Raw genomic sequence first — 19,645 nt, 5'->3', positions numbered from 1 at the left:
ATGGCTTCATGCTGAGTGATTAAATGCATATTAGCATTTGCCCTAGGCATTTGATTATTACCATCTTTACTTCATTACATTACTACACTGTATGGCCGTATAATTTATAAGATAATACAGACATCACTTTGTTGCTGATAGGAATTATTCTGTTTTATGGATGGTGTCCTTTAATTTTGCCTTTCATGGATTATAAAATTGGTTAATATCTGCTGAAGTGAATCACTGGAGAAGCAAATAAAGATGTTGGCCTCAGGTCACAGTGTCATTTGTGATACTGGCAAAATCTTACAGCCTCATTTATCCCTGTACATGATTGATAACACCATGGGTTAAATGGAGAAAGCTTTGCTTCCATTAAAGGATCATCATGAATGAAGACCTCCCACTTAAAAGTCAGGCATGATGAGAAGACAAGAGACTATCTACAGGTCAAATTAAATAACTTAAATAATTTAAGTGGAATGACAGTGTAATTTGTTCATTCTGTGTTATTACCCTGACCCCTATCAGGCTTATAGGCTAACTTACTTTCTGGTGTAGGGTATTTAAGATGTAATTTTTAATAAGTGCTTTTCAAAGTATATAAAGCCCTTTATGGCACTTAAAAATGTGTTAAAATGGATTTTACAACACGCTTTTTAAAAAGTAATTTTTGTTGTTCTTTTGTCATGTGTGAAGAGAAAGAAAAGTGAATGCTTCAAGTTTGGAGCTTTAATCATTTTCATTTCATTTTTACAATTTTATTGGGTGTATTCTCCGGAGCATTTTTTGTATTTAAGTATCCTGACAAATACCAGTTGTTGAAATAGTATCTACTTAACTAGGAGTATTTCTAGTTACAGGAGAATTGTTTTTGTGCTTGCTCTGTCAAAAGGGCACTTGTTATTATCGTGCATTTTCAGAGTATCTCTGGACAGCTGTATTGATGTGGTATCAGAAGTGGGCATTTCAGGAGTATGTCAGCTATTTTCAAGTATTTAATTTTGTACCTTCATCATGACATTTTGTATTGTTTTGTTTCTTTCAATCACAGCGTGAAGTACTTTGCAGGTGACAAAATTCTATGATTTCTCCGTGGTAGAAGAGACCCCAGGAGTGTCTCACATTCAGCTCAGTGGAGGAGTGCATATAACACTACAAAAATGCCTTGCAGTTTTCAGCAGTCGGCTGTGAAACGTTTTGTTGCAGCCTCAGAAAAAGCAGTCTGACCTCCTTGCAGCAGAAAGAGTACAAATTGCACATGAGAAAATGGAATTTGGTGATGAAGGGATGGGTGAAGACTCAATGAGCATCACCCAGAAAAGCCTTTCTCCTTACTGCTTTAGGGAGGTGAGATCTTGCTTGTCAAGTGCTCCTGCTGAGCTCAGTGAGCTGAGGGCAAGCCCAGGGATGCCCGAGGCCTGTTTTCCTTCATTCATTAGAGTATAACATTGGCTGCAGAATATTCCCCTAAGAAAGTAATTCTCAAATGTGATGGGAAAGGAAATCACAAACTCCAGCGTGTATGGGTTAATACACATTCTCCTACTGGTTGACTTGAATGGGAAAACTGACATTCAAATGCACCCAACTTGGTAGGTCGAGGCCCTGAATTTGGCCATCATTCTCCTGTGTCGAAATTTTTTACAGGAACAGTTATTTTTCATCTCCTCCGTAATAAAACAGCACACTGGGATTCTCCACTTGCCAGTATTTGATATAGTGTTAAAAATGACGTTGGTGCTTTGTGAGTTACTGGTACAGCAACTATCAGTAGGGAACAACTTTGAGAGCCTGGAAGAAAGAATTGCTATGTACTTTTGGGAGCCTGATTTAATCGATTCTAAATACTTTGGCTAAAAAGGTCTTATTTAACTCTAAAAAAATTTACTTTAAAAAAACAACACAAATAACAGAATAGGCCTGTGCTGTCTAAAATGCTGCAGATTGGCTGCAATATGTGTCCTGTACATGTTGGGACATTGATACAAGAGGTTGTCTGCCTGAAGTGGTAACTGTTTGTACATGGCTCTCATTTGGACTCCTGTTCATCTCTTCTCCTTTAGAAACCCTTCAAACATACGCATTTTGACACTGAAAAAGTAATGTAAATAATTATCTCACATTGAATTATAAATAAATATTGGTGAATATTAAGTTTTTGAGGTGGAAGACATAAATGAGCCAGAGTTTTTCCTATTTTTTAGCAAAAACATTTTCAGTAACTTAGTTGAAATAACATCTTGTCGTGCGGCAACAGAAGAGGGAATCAATCTATTATCCATGACCAAGCAGCTTAAATTTGATCTATGTTAGGGTTTTATTTAGACAACAGCAGAAAAAGTAGAGAGTCCTGATTTGTAGTTGTTATGGCCCCATGATACAGACCAGGTCTCTGCTCTTCCTGCAGGAATTCCTTCCCAAGAGCTCCGTGGCAGTGGCCAGGTCAGTCATAACTCCTGTGCTCTGCCCCTGCCTCTCCAGTGCTTAGTGTACAGAGTGCATCCTGGGGAAGGGCAAGTATGTCAGAGCAGTGCATGTTACTAAATTAATATTAGTGGACTGTTGGAAGTTCAGCTTCAAACGAAATCCATAAATTTTGGGTAGTACAGCTAAAATAGGTAAAATTAGATTTTTAATTTTTTTTTAAAATCAAATGCTGACTGAACTGACAAAAGTATACTAATAATCCCTAATGTCACTAACAAATGTGCTTTGTCCCTAGAGACATGTATGCAAGTGAGCCCAGCTCCTTGCTTGACAGCAGTTCAAGTGACCAGCTTAGAGCCCAGAAATCCGGACTAGATCTCATGGGGAATAGGAGGGAAACGTTTTCTTGAAGAATCAGAAATCCCAAGTATTGTCAGTTAGAAGATCTCCTTTAAAACTGAGCCTGAATTACTATTATTGAAGTCTCAAGCTTGGGAAAATTATACTTTTTAACAGTTGGATGTATTATTTGCTGTACCTGCATGCCAGTGTAGGGCAGTTGCTCTGAGGAAAAATTAAGTTCTACTTCATGCTCACCATGGTCTTCATTTAAACTGAAATCCAAGCTCAAAATATAGAGGAAAGTAAGTGAATATGGTGAGTGGATGGTAATGCTGGTGATCTTTCTTTGTTTTTTTCTTTTATCAGAACCATAAATTTACAGTGGAAATGTAAAGGACTGAAAATACCTTTAACTAGTACTTTTACTATTTGCAAAGTGCATTTACTTGCATATTTGTTATTTTAATTTCCTCTTCAAGATCAACTGAAGAGAAAATGTACATTTTTGCATTGCAGACATGTTTTAAGAATGGATGAAGACCTTAAAATGCAGGTGGTTGATTCTGCTCTTCAGAGTCCATCAGAGACACTGCTTTCCATTCGTCTCTTGGACTTTAAAACAAGTTTATTGGAGGCTATAGAAGAACTGCGTATAAGAAGGGTAAATGTGCTTATATTGTTTCTGATGTTTTAATTCTGTTTTCCTGCATGTCATGATAGAAAATGCTGCATAAGAATGGGTAAATTTAATGCTTTATTTTAAGGACTTCACCAACTATAATTTTGTTTATAAAATTACGTGTAATTAAGGCAGTGACTATAATAGGAATTTTCTCTGACGGTTTTACAGTAAAACAGAGTTGCATGGGAGTCATGAATTTGACTTTAATTGACATATAATTATGTACAAGTTGCTGTTGTTGATCACCAGGCTATTAACACATTGTTTACATTAGACTTCTGTAGTTCACTGTAGTTGTTTCTTCTCCTTAAGTGTGGCTATTGATAACAAAAGTCACTGTGAAATCTATGAAGTATTAATAGATGGATTTAGCATGTGCTAAAAGTATATGAAGGGGGTGGTCGTTCTGAAATAAGATCAGGATCATCCTGTAGTACTGAAGTAAAATTGTTTCTTCACAGTTGAAGGCAGCTATATTTTTTTTGTGGTTAATTTCTCAGTTGTGTATAGGTACACAACCTTTTTTTTCCTAACTGTTATGTTTTTGAAAGACCTCAATTATGTCTTTCTGCATTTGATGAATTTGACCTGTTCAAAGGATGTGTACTATTACTTTAAAAATATTAGCACCAGTGACATGTTTGATTTATGCTTATTTTGGTTTAAGGTAAATGCTTTAATCCTCTCATTAAAAGCTGCACGATCCCACTTCCTTGGTGCAGTGGTGTTTTTGAAATACACTACAGTTTGATCCCCAGACTCTTCTTACAATGGCAATTTTAGACAAGTCTATTTATTTTTCATATTAAAGACTCTGAAGGATGTAACTGCTGTGATAATGACTGGAGTGTACCTTAGAAGTTGTTAGCTAAACTTCATTTGCACTGTTAATCTAACTTTGTGGAGTGAGACCTCGCTTTGCTGTAATAGCTGTGCTTTCCATTGTGTTACAAATGTCAAGAGCCAACTCCATAGATAAGGTGTTACTCGTTTTCTAAAACAACTGTACTTTCCTTCATCCTTAAAAATAATTTACCTGCTTTGAGTTAGAATTATATCAAAAAAAGTTAACTGTTTTGCACCTAATCTATCTGAAAGCTTGACGTATCTCTACATGTGTTTTATTGGCTTTAATGATGAATTTAGGGCTGTTTGCTTAGTATCATTGAAATCTGGTTTTCTCTCAACTGTGTCTTTGGCCTGTGCCTCGACCTTAGAGGAGTAATCTTACATCTGTTTGCTTCTGTTTCTCTTCCTGTTGTTGGTCTTGCTTGTCGTTAAAGCAGGATTTGCTTTGCAGCAGGAATGTATATTTTGTGCTTAATAAACTGCCTTACCCTGTTGGTTGATGAGTTTAGCTCTGCTTCAGAGATAGTACAGACAAGTGGGGTTCAGTATTGAGGTGCAGATTGAAAGCTATAGGTTAGTACTTGAATATCCCACTTGTGCTCAGAAGATAAACTGGTGTTTGTGATATTAAGTTGATGAAATCATAAGCTTACTTATCAGTGGGAGCAAACCATGAAATTGAAGCTTGAGTTAGTGAAGATATTAAAATTTGTGGACAACAGTTGTGATCATGTTGGTTATACTATATCTAGACCTAAAATGGAAGCAACCAACACCATGCTAAACCTACTTTGAGGGGTGATCTGTGAAAGAGCAGCCTTCAAACGTGCAGAATGGCAGTGAAGTTGAAAAGGGAACCAGAGCCACCTGTGGTAGCTATATTAAGCTGTTTAAGGGAAACAATATTTTAGTGACCAAAATGGAATGAAACAGTTGCAGAGAGAAAGGTGTTTGTTTTGTTTTGGGGTGGGTGGGTGGGTAGGGAGGGAGATACTGTTGGTTTTCTTTGTAGAAGAACGTGGTCTATGAAATCTTTGAGCTGTTTCTTATGACAAGAATATAATCACAGGAGGAAAAAAAGCATTTCAGTACTGTACATTGAAGTTGTTATTAGTCAGAGGGGTACCTACTTTTTTTTTTTTTTAGAAGAAATGAAAGGCAGGAACTTGTAAAACTGGAAATATTGCCAGGGAACTGGAGTTTTTGGTGACATTTACTGCAGTAAATAGCAAATCCTAACAGCCTTATGACTGGATTTTCTGTGTAAATTAGGATACTTGTTAAAAAATGATAGGGGAAAAAAAAAGCTGAGCAATTTTTAGAAAGTGATAAATAGGTCTGGATATAAAAGATAAAGCAGTACTGGAATTGTTGGATCTCCTGACAAATATACACAGTGTGGTTATTGAAGTCAATAAGCACTGTGTTAGCTTGTAACTCCTGTTAGCAAATGTCTTTTGATTAGGAATTTATAACTTGAAGTTGGAAATAAGACTATGGATAAACTGCATTATGTGATGAGCAGAGCAGTGAAAAGCTTTCAGAAAGAGGTGAATGAAATACATCCCTGTTTCTTTGCTCATATGAAGAAATAGTTGATAGTGTGCTTCTGAAGAAGGACAATATTTGAGACTAAATTCTGTGTGAAATTTAGCTGCTAAATGGCAACCTAAGATTTTTACTAACTGTCATAGCTATGAAGAGCCAAAAATGTAATGAAAACTAGACTAAAGCTGCTCTATTTTTTTCTGCCTTTAACACTTTGTTTGAGATCAGAACTTAAGAAGAATTTCTATGCAGTCTTCTAAAAGTTCAACTTGACTGTTTAGCTCATGGAGGGTATTCTAATTACAGTATGAAACAATCATAAACTGCAGTTTCTGTGAGTACTATTTGATTGAGCTGCATGAGAAATTGGCTGTGCAATTTCGTAGGAGGTGGATTGTGAGTTTGAAAAAGATAATAAAAGTACCTAGGAGCAGTTTTGGCTGCTTGGACATGAGCCAGCTGTACTCCGTTCCTAAATCTGTTCAGGGTCAAGAATCGAGGGGGCTTGACCAATCCACAGCCCATCTTGTAAAACTGCAGCCTGAAGCAAACACTTTAAAGAACGCTTGACACTTTCTAAAGGTTATAACAAGTAAATAAACCATCAAATGACTCCTCTTTTATTGTTATGGTAGTCTTTTTATAAAAACCCTTAAATCCATGTAGTCCTAAGGCATCGAATAAAAAATGAACACTTTTAAGGCTTTGTGGTTTTTTGATACCTCATCAAAGTTATATATAACATTATGCTCCCAAGTATAACAAAAAATGTTTTGGTCTTATTAAACAGCTGTTGGAACTTCTTAAAAAAAAAAGTGCTTCACAAGTTTTAAAAGCTTTCAATTCAAAATGGGGAAACTATAAATGTCCTTAGAAAGAAGTAAAAATGATGGATAAGGCCTATAATTGTTAGCGATTTCACATAAGAACACTTTTAGCATATAATTGTCATTCTCACTTGAGTATTTACGATGTTTATTGTTTTTTTTCAACAGTAGTTACGTATGTATACACATTTTTTAGAGCTTGCAGGTTTTCCATTTTTAATCTGGGAGTGAATTGGAGGAGTGTTGTTCACGTAGAGAACTTCAGTTCTTGTCCTCTCTAGTATTCAAAGCAAAGTACTCATTGAAAACTGCATTAAATTCCATTTCCAAACTTTATTTCATTAAATATAAAGGGCTCAGTATAGATGTAGTGGTTACTGTTTATAAATGGGTCTTAAAATGTGACATGTTTCCTAGATCAATTGTAAATTTCAGTGCCATTAAGATTTAAAGTACATATATGGATATATGTAGTCTGGGAAGATTTATAACTGCATAACTGTATTTTAGTTAGTTTAGGAATAATTTAAATAACTGCCTTTAAGGGCCTTTTTTTGCAGTCTTACAGTTTTGTACAATGCTTTTTGCTTATCGTGTATTGTTTTAATAGCATTTGTTGCCTGGTGGCTTAAATTACTGAAGACCACACTCCTATGAGAAGCTGTAAGTCAGCCTTGTATGTCTTTAGGAGAATGCACTGTTATGTATTGTTTGTAGATCAGTATGGGAAAACAAAATCATTGTAACTGAAGTATGATTTGTTAAGGCAGAATTGACACACGCTTATTTCAAAATTTTAAATTAGTTTTGATCAGTTTTGATCCTAGAAATTATAAAATGTCATTATAAAAAAACTTATGTTAAATAGTCTTGGGACTTTTTTCCATTTTATTTCTATTGATAATATAGTGGGAATATTAATCAAATATTACACTGAGAGTGAAAATGCTGCACAAATTGAGGCATTGTGTCTTCTCTTAAAAGCTTAATACTCATTTGTATGGGATTTAAGAAGGAATTGCATTTCTTTGCAGCATGTATCATTCTTGCAGCTGGACTTTTGTATAACCTGCTTTAGGACAGGAAGAATCTTAGGAATAAAGGATATTCATTATTTTGGCTGTATGTAATAGGACAGCAGTATGTTGTTTATAGTGGTTCACACCTGAGGCCTAAATACAGTTGTGGCTTTCTCTTGGTAAGGGATTTTTAACAGTGATTATCAGCAGGTGTATCTTTCTTGTTATCATAGTAGTAATTAGATTCTTGACAAGGCACTTCTCTAAGAAGAGGAGATGTAGCACACCTTCCTTACTGTTACTTCTCCATCTCCCTTGCCTTCAGTAATGTTCTTTGCAGGTAGTTCATCTTATCAAGGTGCATAGATTATCCAGGAATTCTCTTCTCCTTTTTTTTATCAATCTGGTAGGTCAGAAGCCTTTACTGGGCACAGAAGGTTACAATAAATGTTTCACTTTCCATAATAATAATGTGCTTGCTGTGATGAACTTTGGGTTGTTGTGGGACATGTTAAGAAGAAAAAGGGGGGATAAAAGCAAGTATAGTTTTGGTGCTCTAAGTGAAATCATTGTGAAATCATTAAGGTACCCCAAAGATTCTGATTTATTAGCTGTGATTATTTGTATCATTTGTATCATTGGTTAGTTGGCTAATCATTGACTTGCTTCATCAAGACATCTAATCACTTTTCAGCTGTGAAATCAAGTCTGTTTTGTTGCCTTTGAGCCTAGTTTTGTTGTAAGATGTAGAAGACCTATGGAGAGTGGGCTGTTCCTGTCAATTAAGAGAACTATGATTCCCAGCTGATAATGTTCTGTTGTTCACTACATCTACATTGTTAATTCTGCAAATTTTCAGACTGAAGCAGCTGATCTGATCTGCTGTTTTACCACGCATTTAGGGCTTTTGTTTCCTTCTTGCTGTGCAGGGTATAAGTGCAATGTATAGTATTTTCTGTGTACTGTAGAGAAGGAAGAGTAAGAATGCTCAAACTATGTTGGTGTTTGATTTGCAGGTAGCTGTCTTACATTATTTATTTATTTTTAATTAGGAAACTGAGATTAATTATGAAGATCAATTACGTAAAATTGTCATGGAGAAACAGGAACTAGCATGGCAGAAGGTAACGTTATTTTAGTCTTTCAAGTGCTGAGATTTTGCTTTAAGATCATACTAATATGTACTGTGGCTTGGTACAATTCTCTTTCTTAAGTCTATTGCCACTTATGATTGTAAAATGTGGTAGACAGTAGTTCATCTAGTCTTGCTATAGTTTTTCTATTTAACTTAATTGTGCTCAGACTAGAAGTCTGCTTAACAAAAGAATCTCCTCAAAATATTTATTGTGACTGGAAGTCTTCACTCAAAAGTGATGCAAATACTGAAGTAATAGAACACTAAGTGTCTTGATACAGTAATGTGGGGGAAGCTACATGGCAATATCCCTGTGCTGTGCCTGGCTTTGGCAAGTGCCAGTATCATTGCAGTTGCACAGACAACTTCACCTGTAGTGTTCTGATTACATTTTTCTAAACTGCATTTGTATTTTTATGAATATTTTAAACAGTAACTTAAAATTTAGATATACTCAGAAGTTTGTCTGCTTTGCTTAAAATGAAGTTTACAGTAAAATGAGTCTAATGTTCTTTTTAGGATTAGGGCTCCTGAGGTTATGCTTTCATAGGAAATCCATTCCTCTCTCAAATACAATCAAACCTATGACCCTTGCCACTGGGTCACAAGATAAAAGGCTTCACTCTGTATATTTTACGATCACAGAAAAAACAATAACTTCAGCTCTATCCTTGATCTTGGGATCTTTAACATCTTAGTAGTAAAGGAAGACTATTTCTTCTTGGAGTTCATCCTAACCATCTTAAATTATTAATTCCAGCTATGTGCTTTTTTTTTCCTTGAAGATATATATGTACACACTGAAACAGGAAATATTTTATATTTGTAAAAGCAACAGTGCTTTCAATTTGTAACCTTTCTTTGCTTTTCTTAACATAGCGTTGCAGTACTTAATCATCAAAATTCTGAAAGGATATCTTCCATTCTTTTCCAGGACCTTAACAACAGTTTAATTTATGATTTTTAGAAACACAGGCATTATAGTTAGCTAGATGAAATCTCTTGTTGCGTGGTTGTTTGTTTTTCCCCATACTTAAATTTTAATTTGCATACAGCAAACCCAGTGTAAATGATGACTGGTAGATTTTAGGGACAAATTCAGATTGACTGTAGTAATAGTTCAGTAAGTAAACTGTTTCTCCTCTTGGCTCATCATAGATTCTATTGTATTTGTCCTACAGTTATCCCTTTCTGCCAACATTTGTGCTTGTTTGCATTACGTTTTACCTTAAACTTGGCAAAGCAGTTTCAAATAAAGATATTGCAAGAGAATTTTCTGATTTAAGACAAGAATTTGCTTTTAAATTGTAATATTAGTTTTAAGAATATTGTTGCTGCTGCTAAAAAAAAAAGAAGCTGAAGTACGGAAAGTCAGTGGACAAAACACTCTTAATTCTGTCAAGTATACTCATTATACTTAACTCAAAGATGATTTTGTTTATACATTTAAGTATTCTTCTTTATATCCTGTGCACAATGTATACATGTCATGCATGCAAAATGTATCCACAGGTTAAATTTTTGAGGTAGTTATGTATAATCAGATAAGTTACTTAGTAGTCCTAGATGAAGGTTTTTAGTAAAATACATCACTCAAATGCACAGGAAAAGGAAAAATGCAGTATGTATTGAAGAACTCAGTAATGCTTTTATCAGGTGATCAACTACATCAATGACAAAGTTGTATCAAAGATGACAGTTCTGTGAAACTAAATTTATATTTAATCACATTATCTGTCATCAGATTGAGTTCCTATAGAAGTCTTAATTTGACAGTACTGTGGTTATAAAACTTAATTATTCCTGTGGTGAGTAGGAATAATTCACCAGCAATAGTTGATTTGCTGGTACTCCAGTTACTTACTCCAGTATCATTTCTGGGTTTTGAGCATAATTGGTATGTGCTTTACCCATTAATTCTTTCATGTAGTATGTATTTCTTGCAAGTCAGAACCTACTATAAATATCTCACAACAAATTAATGAATGTGTACATGAATATAAAATGCCTTTCCTTCTCAGATTTCCTTATTACTCAGGTCAAAGAACATTGGCCCTCACTTGCAGAATTTGAAAGTAATGCTGTTTTGCTGGAGCTTGTACCAGTGTTTGTGTCTGAAAAACTCAATTTCTTGATTAAGAAGAGAACAGGCTTCTCATATGTGAAATGAATTATTAGTTTAATTTCTCATCAGTCACTTGTGGTCTGAATTTGTATTTATTTTTGTGCGGTTATTGCATAATCATTATTTCATAATCCATAGTAAGGCATCTTAGATAAATGCTCATCTGGTTTTTTTTACTATTGTTCTTGACTCCCTTTATTTTTTTAGTATCCAGAACTTCAAAAGAAGATCTAACAAAGATATCTTTGTATTACTTCACCTAGGTTGTTGTCTTCCTGTCTTGAGTGTAGAAACATGATATTTAAACATCTTGAAGACTCCCAACTCACAGAGCAGAGTATTAGACTATGAAATTATGAGAAAACAGTAGCAAAGACAAAAATAAGTGTGTTTTTAACTCATTTTCTTGTGTGCATAATTTTTGTGGGTGAGAGTAAAGCCAGGCAGCAGGATAATTTTCCAGCTAAGGTGGCAATGGATATTGGATAACTTCTGCACCTTGGTAGGATTGGTAAGAATTGCTTTTGGAAGTCTCAGCAACAGTATATCTTCTAGAGTTGATTAGTGCTTCCTGTTGTGAGCTACAAAAGGAGCCACTACTGAGAAGATATTACTGGTTAACCAATGTCTCTTCTTAGCCTCAGGTTTTGCTTTATATCAGTGTTGTCTTCATAAAGTCATGTAAGATGGAACCAGTGTTTTTTCTTAAAAGACTATATATACAGTTTGCTGTAAGATGAAATTTAAAGGATGTTATTTCCCGTGAGCAGGAGACTCTGCAGCACCAGACAGACACGTTACAGCAACAAAACAAAGAAGCTATGACAGCTTTTAAAAAGCAGGTAGGAAACTAAATCCTTCCAGCCTAGATGCTAAGAGTTCAGAAGATTAGAGCCATTTATCATTTGGTACTAAAACACCTGAGCTACATGTAAAATGATGGAATATACAGCTCCAAATAAATAAATAATTGACTTTGGTTTTTTTTAGGTTCAGACATGCTAGAATTGACAGTTCTTGGCAGTAAGCCATTCTTCCTGGTATTTTCTTTTCCCAGAAATCCTATAGAAATGTATATTTGTTGCGTCCCCTCTCACTCATCCCTTCTCTGCAACCTCCTTCCTAAATGGCATCTCTTCTGGAAATTCTTTCCTTAAAGCCTACCACGTAACTTACTCAGTTCTGCATCTGAAAGTGTTTCAGTCCTTCCAGCCAGGGTTGTGTTTTTATCCATCAGGTGTGAGCAGTTACAGGCATGAAAACTGTTGTGGCGATGAGTGACTTCATCACTAATGCTACAAATGTCAATCATATGAAAAACAAGCAGTTTTTTTCCTTCTAGAACAAATTATTTGTGATTCACTATCTTGCTACTGGTGTAGAACAGTGTGTTTGTGTGCATGTATATGTATAATGCACCTATATAAAGGGAATGGGCTATATGTATGAATAGCCTATAATATATTGTCTTGTCAATTTGTGTGAATAAAATTCGTTCTAAGTGCTGTATTGATCTGCTTCTGTTTATGTTTTTGGTTTTTTTATGCTACCAAATCAAGTTCCAGGCAAGGATGTTTGCTGTGGAAGAAGAAAAGGTATTCCATTACAATTTGTTTGCCAACTAGTGACACACATAGGCAACTTATAATATTATCTTACTTACCAAACGTTTACTAAGTATATTATAATTAAGTATTTTTCTTGCTGTGGCCTTTACTGAAGTTACGTGCTTATAACTTAAAAACCACAGTTCATTGAGAACTACTGTTATGCTTTCTTTTTAACCTATAGGATTTTAATTGGTTAAATGTTAATTTTTTAATCCTGCCTATGGCGGCCTTGTAAGTGAAGATCTACTATGTTATCTACATTTTTCTCTTTACAGCAGCGTAGATACAGATTTCAAAATATTTATCAGAGTGGTTTATTTTCATAACACTCTTGTTATGAAAAAGCTTTTGTCATAAAAGTATGTACTCTGCCCAAATCCTGAAGTACAGATCATGTTTTGAAAGGGGAAATTTCAACTTGCTGTAGAAATAAAAGAAAAAGAAATTGATGGACTGAAAGAAGCATTAAAGGAATTACAGGTAAGTTATTTTTGTTAATGTTGTTCATATAGGTTCCATGTGCCTTTTTCCTCCCCAGGAGATAAATTGTTTTTAAGAGGCACTTTAAGACCATCCCTTTTAATCTTTTTGGTCTGCTTATACCTCACTTTCTAACAATGAGTTTCTGTTCTAGCCTTTAGCTTCAAGCACATTGTCAGCTCAAGTTCCTTTCTTCCAGAAGAACGCTCAGATTCCAAAACCCAAATGGCATGTGAAATGTGACTTATTTTACTTCCTGCTCTCCACAGTCTTCCTTTATGCTTGTATTATTCGCTTCTCCCTGTCTGGGAACTGTGGATTTAGAAACTTCTAAGCAACAACAACGAAAATATTTACACTCAACCTCCAACTCACAAAGTTACCCATCTGTTGTATTGATCTCCCTGGTTAGTTTTCCAGGAGGTTTCTGGATTTTTCACCTAATATTTAATGAATTTCTCTAAGAATTAAAATGGAGAAACTCAATCAGATCTTTATTATTTACAAATTCTTGGGGTGGTAAAGTAGGTCTCAGTTGTCACCTGGGCTTATAATTCATTTTGGATCACCAAGGACTGGAGTAGTTTTCTGAATTAAAATAAGTGGATGCCTTGCAAGGGGTGCTACTGCTGCTTTGCCATTGTGGTTTGCCAACCATTTGGCACTCCTACAATGATGTCTGGTGAGCTGTTAATGTTATTAAGGTACAAGTCACGCTTATGTTTCAGCCTGAGAGGCTGAAGACTGAGATTACTGCTGTTGCAACCACGTGGTATTTCTTATGGGTATGTAGAAACCCAGATTCTGACCCAAAGTTTTAAATGTTTGCAAATTTTCCATGATACTATGATATTTTAAAATTGAAAATCAAAGATATGTTTCTTGGACATTTGTTGTGACTAAATTATCTACAGTTTTTTTTGTTTGTTTTAATATGAACTTTCCTTTTTACGTTTTCAAGTATTTCTTCTAGTTTCCAGGACAGTGAAATCCTAAATTTAAAACTTGATATTAAAATATCAATTTTCCATGTTTGCATGCAAACAGAATAGCTTTAAGATATTCTCAGGTTTCTGCATCTGAATGAATCTTCAGTTTAGAGAGACATAATTTTCATTTGATTGTTGTTTTGGGTATAGAAGGGATAGTTGAGTTTTGCAGTATGCTCTAAAGAAGCAATGATAATGCCCATATTGTCATTGTTACATATAAATAACACAGTGATAAGAAACAAGAGTTCTGGAGGAAATTCACTATTGTGTATTTTTCCTCTATCTATAATAATGGGTAATAATCAATGATTTTGCAATATACTTAGTTCTTAGTAACATTCCCTTATAATAGGTAAAGGATTTTGTTGCCTTCTTCAACCTTTGATGTAGCAGAGATGGTGTTAAGTACTAGGGTTTTTTTGTTTTTGTTTATCTTAAACAAGTTTAGCTTCTGTTGTTCAGTTGAGAGTACAGATCAAATGTCTAACAGTATAGTTAAGATCTAGAAAATGCTGCTGTGGCCTAAAGAGCCTGTGGGCTCTGAGAAATAGTTTATAAATCTGTTTAAAATAGGACTGAGCAATTTTTAATTCAGTACTGTAGTCCCATAAGTAAGAAGTCAGAATAATCTCTTTAAAATGATGGCTCTGTAATACTTACACACACTGGGTTCATTGCCACTTCTGTAATTTTTAGTTTTAGATGTTGTCAGTACATGTTAGGATGTTCAAAAAGCAATTAGCACTAAAGCTCTTGGAGGTTTAAATATTATAAAAATCTAAATTCTGTGATGTCAGTGGTGTATGAAAAATGGTAATGGCTTCGAATGTCAACCTTGTGTTTTTCAAATGTGCAAGATTAGTAGTGTGCCTTTATATCACCCTCTGTGGAACATCTACCTAAAAGGTTTCTTTTTCCCCAGCAGAAAACCCACTTTGTTCCTCTAGAACTTGAGGGAATACTTACATTCTTACATTTGTTTCCTTCTGTGTTTAGTGCTAGGCTTGAATTTATTGCTGTAGTCCCATTGCATTTTATTTTTGTGATGCATGTCAGAGAACATAGGTGTCAATGCATTTTTTAAAGTTACTGCAGATACAAATCAGTGTAATGATTTTTTAATGGAATGTAAGTGTTGAGGTTTTACAAATAATAGTTAAACTATTAAATCGACAACTGTTACTGTATTGGATTGGCAGTTACATCTTAGATATGAGAATGTTTAAAAAAATCTGCAGTTTGTTTTCAGAAAATTTTTACTGCAATTCAATTAATAGCTCCTTTTCATTTTACAGATTTCAAAATACACGTTACAGAAGAAGCTGAATGAAATGGTAAGAGTAAAATAACAAGAAACAGTTTTTATGAGAAGAGAATATCAGTTTATAGTACAACACAAGTACAATCTCTCATACTTAGGTGACAATACAAATAATCAGAAGAGGTTAATACTTCCTTTGAATGTAGAAAACTTTCAAATGCGCGTTCTTTTTTCATGCATTAAAGTACAGTTAGTATGTTAGGTCTTACTGTAGATTAGCATGGAAATCCTTTTCTCACAGTGCAAAAAATGTAATGTGAGTGATCTTACTGTACTTGTAGGACCTAGTATCTCAAAGAAGTAGTAGAGAATTCAAGGCAGTTTTTTCTTTTGATTTTTCTTGAAGAAAAAGTGCTCGTTTTTTTTTTTCATCCCTCTGTTCAGAATTACTTCTTAACATCAGTTGCTCTGATCAATTTAGATTTCATCCAGTCCAGTTTACTCCCTTTGATACAGAGAGTAAATTTATATAGAGTGACAGCTTAGTTACTCTGAACCCTGTTGTCTGTTTTAGGAAGTGAAAGAATGAGCTGCAGAAACATTGCTAAGCTTGATTGAATAAATGCTGTGAAAATTCTGCTGCTGCTCAACTGGAAAGTATAAAGATAATATTGTCAGACCATTATAAACTGTGATTTTAATTAAGAAGCTTAAAAAACTAGGGTCCAGTTTAGCTTTAAGTACCATGACATTTGTACTGAAAGTCATCTTCAACGCTACAGTGGTTTTACACAAAATATGGTGAAATTGAATAATGTGCCCTCTGACCTGAGAGATAAGGCTACAAGTTAAAGATCAAAGGCAACATAAAATGTGTTTTGTCTTACTTCACTTTTAACTCGCATTTATTCTTAAAATAAATATCATTTAGAGAGATGCTTAATGTATAAAAAATTATTGAATTTACATTTAGACCATTTCACTTATTACTTTTAATTAATAATTTGCAAGTTCAGTCTTCCATATGAATGAGAACATTTAAATCACAGGAACTTTTCTGTAAGGTAGAAATACATCTGTGCTGCTTAAATGATTATCCTCCTTTCATATGTTTATAAACTTTTTATCAACAATTGATTATATGGTATTTTGAAAATATTGGGTTTCTGTGACCTTGATATGGAGTGTGGTTATTAAAAATGTCACTGAGTTTGGGAAAAAATTAGAATTCCTCTTGCACATAGCACTAGACCTAACACATATGGTCTGGCCACATATATACAAGATGTAAAAGACAGAAACACAAGGTATTAGAAGATCACTTTTTCCTGTGACAGTACTCTGTAGTGGGCAAATACAGTTTAAATCTGGGTGATATTCTCCTAACCATTCATTCAGTGGTTGCACAGAAATAAACGGTGTGTTTAAGGAATCAAAAGCCCATGTGAAGTCTTTGTTATAATAAATTTGTATTGAAGCACTATTTAGACACACCAAAAAAAAGATAGCAATTTTTGTGTTATTGTCACTCTGCACGTTATTGCATATGGATGCAGGAGTTTTCAGGATGATTACAGCAGTCTAATAGAATCCACTTTGTGGCTGCTGTACTGTACTGTTTTCTTACTGCTGAAATGAAGGAGTCACTAGAGGAAAATGGTCTTGCTCAAGTCTTTGTTTCCTCCTTTGCTGGTTTCCTGGTGCATACAATGTAGAATGCTAAAACTGTGAGTGAAACACTAAAGCTAATGTGGTTGTTTTTCTACTACACAAGTGAAATTATCTATTAATATATTCCTCTGATGTGCTGAGGGTGTCTGAGAAAGTGAGCATTTAGTTACTTCTCCACTCCATTTTAACTTTTAGTACCTAGCCTTATATACATCAAAATGCTAAAAATAATAATAAAAGGATGAGACAAAGGCTAGCTCTGTCTGGCTTAGAGACCAAACCTTGTGTGCAGCTCAGAAAAGTAAATTTGGAGTGGAAGTTCTCAGTGTAGTCAATGGAGAGATGTCACTGTTTATATGATAGTGATCCAGTGCATTGTTACTAGTAAGTAGATGGGGTAAATACCTCTGTGAATGACTGGTAGTTAGTCTAGTTTAACTATATGTCTTTATTGGTCTCACAAACACTAGGTTCACCGTTTATTGAAGCTGGATTCCAGTGATATGAGATGGCCTAGTTACGTTAAACTCTGTTACTCTTTAAAAGGGAAAACTGAATCCAAATAAATGAGACGGTTCTCAGTAGACATCCGTCTGAACTGTGCCCAGGAGCCATCTGAGAACAATTTGGCCAAAATATGCCTGTGAATTTCTAACAACTTCATGCTATAGGCATTTCCTGAGAGCATCTCTGCCATCATTTAGCTCTTTAATACAGAGGTAGTTACCAGTGAAATATCAATCCTGGATGAATGAAAACGAGTAATATATATATATATAAACGTACTTATCCTGGATTATTAAAAACAACATTTAATGACTTTTAATTCCTTTTCATGGTAAGGGACTTGCCTGCAATTGTGTTATGTTGTTTAAAAATAGTGTGAACAAAGTGGTTCAGTAAAAACTGAGAATAATGAATTTAAGTAGAAGAACACTGGGAAATAGAGAAACTACTGTGGAAACTTTTACCCTTTTTGAAGATTTACAAGCAGTAGCCCTTTGCATAATTTTCACATGATCTTCCTTATGCCTCCATTTCATAATTCCTTTGGTTCCTCTGACACTTTCACCCCCAGTTACCACCTTCTGATTCACTGAGTAACACTGTCCAGTGACTCCATTTCCAGAATATTTCTGAGATATGAGCAATTCCCTCTTTGTCTTCCTCCAGTCACCTACCTGACCCTGAGCTTTTTCTTCAGTCCAGTTCTTCCAAGAAGTGATTGTACCTCAACAAACCATATGGCCAAAATCAGCTCCACTCCCCATCTCAGCTTATCTTTATTACTGGTGGAAGGCAGTACAATAATTCCTGTTCTTGTAATATCAGGCTTCAGGAAGGAGAACCAAGATTCTGTGGGTCTTGCTCCAGCTCTGGGTCAGATCCTCCCTATCCTGCGGAGTCTCTTGCTGTTTCTTTATTGTCTCTTTATTATTTTCTTCCATGGAAGACTGTTTTAAGACCTTTTTGCTGTGATGACAAGATCCATAAACACAGGTGAATGAAATTACATGCTGAGCCTGGAGAGCAGCTTGCTATCAAAAATCATATTTAGACCAGTGGTAAATCTTAACAGAACTTCTTTCAGGATATAGCAGGCCACTTCCTTTTCTCAGGAGGGAGAGATTTGGGAAATAATGAAGTGTATTTCTACTTCTCTAGCTAGGAAGAAAGGATAATGCTGTCTTTCTGACTTAAGAAAAGAATTGGAAGAACACTAAGAAGTGCAAAACCTCACATCTTGCCACAAAGTTGTTCAGGTTTCATATCGACTGTGCTCCATTACTCGTCGCTCACTTAGAGTAAACACATCTGAATTATTATCAAGAGAAACAAATGTTTTTTTTCTTCTTCTTTTCTGTGAAGCCTGTATCCTAGCATTAGCTAAGCACAGCTTTTCAAAAGTTTACTTATTAAGGAAAAAAAAGGAAGTATATGGAAATTCACAGCCTACATTTTGCTCAGTGATTCTGTAAGTGGTGGTGTTTCTTTACCAGTGCTTCCATTATGTCTTTCTATTTGCTGTGGTGTGTTTAATTTCATACCTTATAAAACATGAGAAATTTGTACTGTATATCCTGTTTTGCTAGCCTTATGTTGGTCATTTCTTTTGATTACTGTGAGCTTTTATTATCCTCTGATGCTTGGACATGTATTGCATTTGTTACTCTATGCAAAGAAAGCCTTACAGAAACTGAATAGCCTGGGCCGGATCCATCTTTGTGTAACCTGAATTTACACACTGGAATGATTTGGCCCAATTCATTTTAATTGCTGTGTTGCTCTACTTTAGATTAGAAATAGACTGTCCTTGCACTGTGCCTTTTCTGATTATGATCATGGAGCTGGAGTGGGTGGGACTGGTGGGCAGCACTACAGATCACTAGCTCCCTGCTCCAAGCAAGTAGAGCAGGCTGCTCAGAGCTGTATCCCAGTGGATGCATACAGTAGTCTTTCTTTCCCCTGAAGTTTATGTGAAATATCCTATATTTCACTTTTTCCCTGTTGCATCCTTATTCACTTGGGCATCACAGAGGAGAGTCTGTCTCGTTTTTCTTATTCTTTCCTCCAAGGTATTTATACAGTTTAAATATATATAATATCTATACTGTGTAAGAAACTCCAAGCTGGCCAGTCCCAGCTTGGTCAGCTTCTCGTTGTATCACGTGCTGTAACTCCTTTACGACCC

At 35.1% G+C, this 19,645-nt stretch overlaps 1 protein-coding gene across 1 annotated transcript in view; it reads left to right on the top strand.

Moving 5' to 3' along the window:
- Window positions 1–3,283: 3,283 nt before the first annotated feature.
- CCDC73 (coiled-coil domain containing 73) overlaps window positions 3,284–19,645 on the top strand; it is a 43,685-nt gene continuing 27,323 nt past the window's right edge. Inside the window, exons 1-6 of the mRNA XM_065755622.1 lie at window positions 3,284–3,415; window positions 8,732–8,803; window positions 11,710–11,781; window positions 12,499–12,534; window positions 12,955–13,029; window positions 15,317–15,355. Coding sequence (XP_065611694.1) covers window positions 3,284–3,415; window positions 8,732–8,803; window positions 11,710–11,781; window positions 12,499–12,534; window positions 12,955–13,029; window positions 15,317–15,355 — 426 coding nt within the window. The remainder of the gene's footprint in view (window positions 3,416–8,731; window positions 8,804–11,709; window positions 11,782–12,498; window positions 12,535–12,954; window positions 13,030–15,316; window positions 15,356–19,645) is intronic.

The sequence above is a fragment of the Cyrtonyx montezumae genome, unplaced genomic scaffold, assembly GCF_038088225.1.
Source record: "Cyrtonyx montezumae isolate F1298 unplaced genomic scaffold, pur_monq_1.0 scaffold_10, whole genome shotgun sequence".
Lineage (NCBI taxonomy): Eukaryota > Metazoa > Chordata > Aves > Galliformes > Odontophoridae > Cyrtonyx > Cyrtonyx montezumae.
Note: the sequence above shows the minus strand (reverse complement) of the source record. Positions and strands in the feature narration are given on the sequence as shown.